Raw genomic sequence first — 8,694 nt, 5'->3', positions numbered from 1 at the left:
CTTCCTGTCAGCCACTGCGGGAGGAAGCACAGGGGCGTCGGATCACTGCCTAACGCCGCTGCAGGGCGAGCGGCACCGAGACTCGACGCCGGCAGCTTGCCGGGGCCGCCGCGCAGACCTGTGCGCCCGGGTCCGCCTGCCGTTCCCTCCGAGCTCGGGTCCGGGGAGAGCTGCCCCTAGGAGGTCGAGGCCGGGATGGGCAGTCCGTGTAAGCTACTGAGAGCGTCCGGGACCTTGCTGCCGGGGCTGGGAGGCTTCCTGTCAGCCACTGCGGGAGGAAGCACAGGGGCGTCGGATCACTGCCTAACGCCGCTGCAGGGCGAGCGGCACCGGGACTCGACGCCGGCAGAGCGAAGTCGTGCGCGCTCAACCCTTGAAGACTCTGGAAGAGGGAAGCAGAGACTCGCGCTCTCCAGAGACCCCAAGCTTCCGTGGGCGACCAGCCCTCCCTCTCCCGCTAGAGGAGCCACTTGCAAGGACAGCCTTGGCAAGGGGGACTACTCGCAAGGCAAGGCCGTTTGCAAACACTGACCGCTGGCCGGGTGCAACTCCCGTTGCCCTCCAACCTCCTCACCACCTGCTCAGTAAAGGAAGTGAAGGGCGCAGAGGGCTGGGAGGGTTTCAGGTCTGATGGAGACTTCCGCAGAAGGGAGCGGAACTCTAACGTTGCGCGGACCCTCACTCTTTCCAAACCCCAGGCGCGCGCACAAGTGCGAAGGGTAGCCAAAGCGTCGAGTCAGCTGACACCCGCGGCTCGGAACTTGCTGTGGGCAGGGGGAAATCGTGCGGGAAATGAGCCACTAGAGATTCCCCTGGAGCGGCCTGGATTCCTCCGACACAAGAGGCAGTTGCGCTTTAAGTGAGCGGCAGACTTCGTTGTGCCCACGAGGTCCGGGGATCCAGATGCGCTCACCACTGTGGGCACAGCACGTCCTGGGACCTGTGGGCCTCCGGATTAAGTGACAGTGGGCTGGCCAGATCGGGAGGTATTCTGCGCCTTACTGTATTATTTGGGGGTTTGGAAAGGGACCCAAGTTTTGCTACTGGAAGCCAGAAAGTGACGCCACGATTGCGCAAGCCTGTTTTTCCTTTCCCAACCTTGGGCCACTCTGCTTCTCCTACAACCAGGATCCACAGTTTGTTTATACCTACAGGGGCCTATTTTCAATTTTCTTTTTTCCCCAAGTCCTCCTTTAAAGGGGGAGCTTGGAGCGCCTCAATTTGCGTGAGGGGAACTCTGGATTTTTTTTCTCCTGCAACTTCCCTCGCCTCAGCCTCAGGCGCAACTTGTGGCTGCGCAGAGCTGGGCCAACCACCTCTGTGCAAGACACACACACCCACACACAAACACACACAAACACACGGTTTCGCTGAGGTTTTAAAGAGGTCTAAAGACCTTCCCGGGACAGTGGCCCCTCTGCTTTTCCCTGGCTCTCAGCTCTTTTTCCTAAACATAGTTGTGACCGCCCAGCCAACAAGTATTCAGACCTTTTCTTTCTACCCTGGACACACACTTCAAAGTGAGGACCTGTTTAGAAAACATCTGAGGAGGAGGAGGTTTCTCAGCCAAGGGACGGTTACCTTAGAGACAAGCAAGAAACTGAACTCATGAAAAATAAACACACAGGACGACTGCATCCCACCCTACAGAGGCGAATCCTGCTGTGTTTTTAGCCCAGTCCAGACCATCCTTCCTCATAGGGCCCCTCCTGCCCTCCATTCCCTCCACAGGACAAATGGGTGGGTACTTCTGGGCCCTCGGAGGCCAGGGCCTGGGTCAGGCTCATTTAATTCAGGGGCTAAGAATGGGGAGAGGCATTTTTTTAATATTCAACTGCAATTGCAGGGCACTCTGGGACCACCGTTGAGGGGAAGGGAACCCTGGGGTCGGGTCAAATGAGGCTGCGGTTGGCAGCATCCGGTGCGACAATGCCAGCGCCCTAGTGCTGCCTGACAAAGTTTACTTCTACGATCCTCCAAGAACCAATCCCCAGGCAGAGGTAACTAGAGCAAAGCTGCAAGTTATCTTTAACAAATATAAGCAATACATTTTCTTTGTGAGTAAGCAATATCTTATAGATTTGATTTCCAAATCTTGAGTCATTCCAGAGCCCCACAGGGAGGGACTTAAAACCCTGAGGTTTCGAGGGTCTTTGGAAACACCCTGTAAATACTAGCTGTCTTGAGGGAACATCTGGTGGTGTCTGCCACCTAAGAGTGGGGAAGGGGAGATGGTCGTCCCCTGGCTGTGAAAAGGCATTTGGATGTGGGTGGAGATTCCTAGAATGTCAGCCTCTCCAAGTGAAGATTAAGCGAAACTTTTCCTATTCTTCTTAATTCCCAAAAATTAAAGTTTCCTTTCAGGGGGTGGGGAATGTAAATTATATTTTTTGCCTACATAATAGGAAACCCAGACTCACTACCTTTAAAAAAAAAAAGAAACAATAATTATAGTATTAATTAAATAACACAATTAATCAATTAATATCTAATTTATTGCTAAATTTTCATTTTGACATTTGATTAAGTTTCACTTGGGGTAACTGTTAAGCTGTTCATTTGCACTAATTTGGAGGACATGTTGATATATATTGCACTGTGTGTGTGTTGTGTGTATGTGTTAGGTGATCAAAGGTATTTGCTTTTACTGAGCATTTATTATATTAAATTGCTTTTCATTATACAGAAGAATTTTTGCTTACTGAAAAGAAATTCAGTAAATGCTATTCTCACTATTCTTATGAATTGAACAATTGGTGATAGTAAATTGTCCTGTGGGACAGGTTTCTTTGAAAATATTAATTTCTTAAGAACTGGTCAGAAAATAAAAGGCAGTGATTTTTATTATTTTTCTGTCTTTTCAAAGACTGGTTGTGTTGAGGAAATCAATCTTTGAAGTCCGCTGTTCTACCAGTAAGGAGTAAAAATCCATAACCCAAGTATGTATGTAATTCTCAGGCTATGAATATAGATAGATAATGAATGATTATTTCTACATTCCTGTTCGAACACAAACAATTGCATGCCAGCTTGAGAAATCATTACTAATGGTGTCCCCGAGTTATCTGATTATCTTTTATTAGAACCTTTAAAGAACTTGGAGGACCACAAAATTAAATTAACTTAATAACTAGAGTAACAAATTATTGCTGCAGTCTTTGAAAACAGGTGGGATATTACATAATAGCAAGCCGATATAATGGTAAAAGGGACTTAAATACCAGCACCGTTCAATGGTTCTGTATTTCTGAAAAGGAAAGTGTCTTCTAAAGAAAATCAATCACCAGTGAGGCTAAATGTTAAAATCAGCTTCCCCACCACTTCCACCTCAAATTAATGAGAAGTAGTTTAGAATTAGGAACTGTGTGTGCTACCTTTGGGTTATTATCTGCACTTTATAATTTGTGTCTAATGTAGAGCTTAAAATGCCTCCAGGGCAAAGTGGCTCTGTTGGAAAACAAATGCAATCCTCTGAAGACTGTGGGTCTTTTTTCTAAGGCTTCCTTCTCCTTAAGATGAACCCAGGGAAACATTTCAAATCTGTGGTTATGCTTTTTAAATTCAAAAGAACCTGCTTATTTAAGCGATTTGTGTAATGTGGTACATTTTATTTTGATTTCGATTTTGGCAGATAACCTCAGTTGTTGAGAAAACAGGTTGATTGGAGGCTGAGGATGAGTGAAGCGCTCATCTGTGACCCCTTAGCTATCGTTAAATGTAAAGCTTAAAGGAGTTCTCACTCTCAACTTTTAACATTTACTTCACTTGGATTTTTGTATAAATGAGCAAGTGATAGTATCCCGTTTAAATTAAACTTAAAGTTTAAAAGAGCTCTAAATCCCAATCTTTATAAATGTTCCTTACTTGGATCTGTCTGTAACTAAGCAAGTGAACATTATCCTAATATCCCAGGATGTCTGAGCTCTAGGAAAGGTGGAAATAGAAAAGTATTTTTCTTTCTTCGTTTCACTGTTGTGGATGGTATCTTTATTTCCTTCCTGCCCCCATCCCCACCCCCACTCCCCAGGGCATGCCCTTCTATCTTATCAAGACTACTTGGAAATAGCACTTTCTGCCTGGGCAGCACCAAGGAGGATGGCCCTCCTGTCCCCTGCCTGCCCGCTGCCACCTGCCACTACATCCACCTGGCTTCCAGACCTGGACAGGTGGAGGCAAAGCAGTTAGTAAAAATCCTTTTATAATCTGAGAACACCACGCTGTCTCCCAGGTTTGTGCCTTGTCCCTTTCTCTGCTGGGGCTGGGACGCCCTGGGGTGACCCTTTCCTACCCAGGTTGGTTGAATTTGCAAATTTCTGGTGCTCAGAACTTAAGCACTGGCAAGTTTGAAGTTAGCAAATCAAGCCATTCCTTTTAACAACAAAGAACATGAGACTCAAGGGCTGGTGAGCTTTTCCCAAGTTAAAGGAAAAACTGGACCCCTCTGGGCAGTGTGAGAGGATGCCCCTCACACTGCTGACTGTCAGTGACATACCTAAAATCTCTTCTTTGACTTTTCAGGAAGGGGACTTATGGAAGAGGAAGAGGAAGACGAAGCAGAAAAGGAGGCAAGACTACCAGGCACATTTTCCACAGAAAGAGAGAAACCTCTCCTTCCCCGCCACCCATGACCACCACCACCACCACCACAGGAAGCTCCTGAGCCTGAAGTAAAGGACAATGACTCACATGGCCTCTACTTTCCCACAGTGTGTATTTAAGAAAAAGAATCCAAAGCCTCTTTTTTTTTCTTTAAGGAAGCTGGGAAAAACAGATGGGCAGTGGGGCAGAGATGGGAAGGGTCCTGGGATGGAGGTCAGGTGCTACTAGCAAGTCCAACCCCACCTAAAGGGCTCAGGTGCTAGGACAGGTCTACAGAAAGGTGAGCCTGGAGGGTGCCTGCTAGACGTATCCCTGGATGGAGAAACAGAAACCCAGAAAGAAGCAGGAACTTGGACGAAGGTGCCAGAACCGGATCCAAACCCACGTGTCCTGTATGCCAGAAGGACCCCCTTTCTCATCTCCCCTCATAAGTGGAGGGGACAGTCTTGGGGCCAGTCTCCCTCAACCTCGGGTACCTTTATAGGGACACCTGTCAGAACGAATCTGCTCCAAGAAGCTACAGGCATAACGGTTAACCCAGAGGAAGGGTTTATGCCCAGGACCCACCTCTTCCGCACCCGCTCTCCCTTTTCCCAGGCTCACACCCCCTCCCCAGTACCCTGCCTAACCCTTCCAGTATCCACCCGACCCCCTCCCTGCGCTCCTCACCTTCTCGGCTGGGATGCTTGAAGGTCATTGCTGCCGCGAGTTCCCCGCCGTGCACAGCTACGCCGGCCCCGGGGGGCGCCAGCGGAGGGCCTTGCGCCGGCGGCCACGGCGGGCCCGGGGCGAGGTAGCCGCCTCCCGGGGCGCTGTACACGCCGTGCTGGTTGGAGGCCGGGTAGGCGCAGGCGGGGAGGAAGCCGCCCACGGCAGAGAGGGTAGAGGCCGACTGTGGGGATAGAGAGGGACCGTCAGCAGCAGAAAATCCTGCCTTCTCTAGCCCACGCCATCACTGAGACGGGGGTTCTCATCCATTATCCCTCCCCCACGCCCTGTCCCCATCCATCAGCCCCATGAGAGGCCTGGCCTCTAAATTTCCTAGTAAGGACTCCTTGGCAAAGTGATTTCTAAGAATTCACTCAAACTGTTACAAATAATGATTCGAAGGGGTCATGGTGTTCGTTTCGGGATTTAGAGAAAGAAGGTCCTTGACTGGACCTGTGATCTGGAGTTCCTGCTTTTTTAGCTAAGGTATCTTGGCAAAGGCAAGTCAACCCCTCGAAAGTCAGACTCCTCCAAACTAGTACGCTTGAGGAAAGGACAAAAAGGATGCTTGCTGGCCAGCCTCCAGATACAACCATCTCTCTGCCTGGAAATTTTGTCTTTTATTTCTCTCTCTTTTTCCCCACTTCCCCAAACCTTCTGCTTCCCTACTTAAGGTCACCTCCCACACGTGCCTCCTGGTTACCTGAGTGTATTTAATGTCTGCCTCTAAGGCAGGTTTCTCCAGCCCATTCACTGCGGGGGTGGCGGGGAAGGCCGTGCGGTTCACGCCAGCCCAGTCTTCCATCTTGGGAGAGTAAGTGGTGCCTTCACTCCCAGCCAGGGCCCCTGCAGGGGACAGAGGACAGATTAGAAGGTGCCTCCGAATCTGCCCTGGGCACATGTGTGGCCAACCACCCAGCTTGTATCTGAAGGCAGGGCCAGGGTTCCCACAAAATTTGTAGGTGGCCTGACACTCCACCAGTAGACAGAAGGCGACATGGACTGGGATGTTCACCACTCCGGGTGGGGCAGTGGAAAGGCAGCCAGGCCTGCTGACCCGTCCTCCTAGCCTTCAGCCCGCTTCCCACGAACGGGAGGCTGCTGCTGAGTCAAAGCCTGGGCAGACTCAGCCAAAGCGGCTGCTCCATTGTCTAGACTCTAGATACAAGAAAATTGTATTGATTTCTCAACATCTGCACAAGCATCTGGAGGGCAGGGAGACGATTCTACCAGAACTGCCTCCAGAAACGCCCAGGGTTTCCCAAAAGAAGTGTCAACATTGTGGTCCCCGTTCAGATAGAAGCAGACAGCTGCTCCCCGGGCCCTTGTGTGTGCCAGGAACCAAGGGAAAGCTCCAGATCTGCATGCAGGCTTGGTGGGGTCACCTCCCGACCAGCTGCCCACTGACATTTCATGGGAAGCTTTAGCCTCAGACTGGGTTAGAGCCACCAGGAGACACAAAGGCAGCGCAGGGCCACAGAGGCGCTGCTACTGCTGGAGCTGAGCGCTCACAGTTTCTTTCCAGCCACCACTCTTTCCTCCTAGGCTACCTTGAATTTTGCTTCTGACCCTCCTTCTGAGTCTGCTCTCCTAAGAGTGTGCCATCCCCTGGCCAGCTGCTGGCAGCCGGGGACAGGGCAAAGAAATCCAGACCAATTCTGGCCAGATTCTTTCCTGATCAGGCATCAAAGTTGTTCCAAACCTCCCTGCCTTCCCCATCTTCCTCATCACCCATTTGACCAACAGTTTGTTGAGCTTTAATTGCAGATAAACGACAAAACCTTGTGAAGGTGGCTGCAGCCCCAGCAGCCATCACCCCAAACTCCAGGACCTGCAAGGCCACAGGGCCTTAGAGACGTAGGCCACTCAATAGACCACAAGATCCCTTTTCCTTTAACTCAGAAGAGCCACTGGGCCTGGGACTGGGGGGCCAGAACCCTTGGGAAATTGTGAAGGATTCTGAGAGCTAAAGAAAGCCTCTCAAAATTGCCTGAGCGTTTTTTTTTCCTTAGATTTGGCAATAGCGGTTTGCATACTTTTTGCAAGAATGAAAAAGCGCAGTTTCAGGCCTCCAAATTTGTGGTTGGCGATTGCTCTTCCATTTGGGAAATATTTTCCATATTTGTCATAAAAAGTTCAAGATGTCCGAGGTCTCTGACAAAAGGCCCAGGACCACCAGCCTCCCTGGCCAGTGTGGAGCCCTCCCCTAAGCCAGAACCGGTCCCAGGAGGAGAGCGAGTGTGAGTCCTCTCCTGCAAGCCTGCCCGCCCCAGGTTCTGCCCCTTAATAGAAGGCTACGGAGGCCACCACGACTGACCTGTTTGCTCCATAAACGTCCGGATGCCCAGGATGTTGCTGACCGAGTGTGCCGAGGGCCATGAGCGCGGGATGCTGACGTGGCCCGCCGTGCCCGGGACCCCGGGGTGGCTGCCCATCTTGGCGCCGGTGGGCGACACGGGACTGGGGTAGGGGTACTGGTAGATGTGGTTGTAGGGCAGCGTAGGCTGCGACGGCGGCTGCTTACTTGCCTCGTACGGTCCGGGCTGCGCCAGGCTGCCGATCTTGTTGCGCAGGATGCGGCTGATGGAGCTCACCGAGGGCACATTGTACTTGTCACAGACGCCGTCGGCCAGCAGCCGGTCGCGGATCTCCCAGGCAAAGATGCCAGGGTCTCCCTGCTTGTAGTCCCGGATGTGCTTGACCACGTTGGGAGTGGTGACGCGGGGCTTGCTGCCCCCGATGGCCCCGGGCAGAATGGAGCCGGTCTCGTTGTAGCGCGCCAGGATCTTGCTCACGCAGCCGTGGGATACGCGGAGCTGCCTACTGATGTCACAGGGTCTGATGCCCAGCTGCGCTAGCTCCACAATGCGCAAGCGGATGGCGTTGGGCAGGGGGCGGCCGTTGACGAACACACCGCCCAGCTGGTTCACCTCGCCATACGTCTGCTCTGCGGATGCGCCAGACAAGAGTGAGCAGGCAGGGGAGAAAACACCGGGCGGGTTAGCCAAGGGTCCCCACGCGGAGCGAGGGACTGCACCCAGGCGCACTTCCAAAAGGTGACCTGTGGGTCCCCAGACAGCTCGGAGTCCAAGGGCAAACCGCCTGGGTCCGGCTCGGAGTGGGCAAGGGCACAGAGGAGCCGCGGAGTGGAGCGCCGCGCATTGTAGCCCTCCGTGCCCTTTCGCGACTTTTAGCGCGTCTACTTGGAACACGCCCTTCCCAGACTTGCTGAACTGTCCCCTCCTTGGGGACCAGAGGAGAATGTAGCTCCTCCAGGACCCAGGACTGGGTCGCCCAGGGAAAGCGGACTAGAGGGAACGGAGGCACACGGACCCGACCCACCTCATCAGCCCGCCCGCGCTCCCCTTACCCATAGCGCGCGGGCGG

At 52.2% G+C, this 8,694-nt stretch overlaps 1 protein-coding gene across 1 annotated transcript; it reads right to left on the bottom strand.

The window, feature by feature from the left end:
- Positions 1-91: 91 nt before the first annotated feature.
- PAX1 (paired box 1) lies at positions 92-8,469 on the bottom strand. The gene is given in 5 exon segments (XM_011963258.1): positions 92-268; positions 5,269-5,491; positions 6,011-6,153; positions 7,625-8,360; positions 8,362-8,469. Coding segments are annotated over 5 exon segments (1,302 nt in total). The 3' UTR covers positions 92-176.
- Positions 8,470-8,694: the final 225 nt, after the last annotated feature.

This window comes from Colobus angolensis, unplaced genomic scaffold (assembly GCF_000951035.1).
Source record: "Colobus angolensis palliatus isolate OR3802 unplaced genomic scaffold, Cang.pa_1.0 Scaffold117, whole genome shotgun sequence".
Classification (NCBI taxonomy): domain Eukaryota; kingdom Metazoa; phylum Chordata; class Mammalia; order Primates; family Cercopithecidae; genus Colobus; species Colobus angolensis.
Note: the sequence above shows the minus strand (reverse complement) of the source record. Positions and strands in the feature narration are given on the sequence as shown.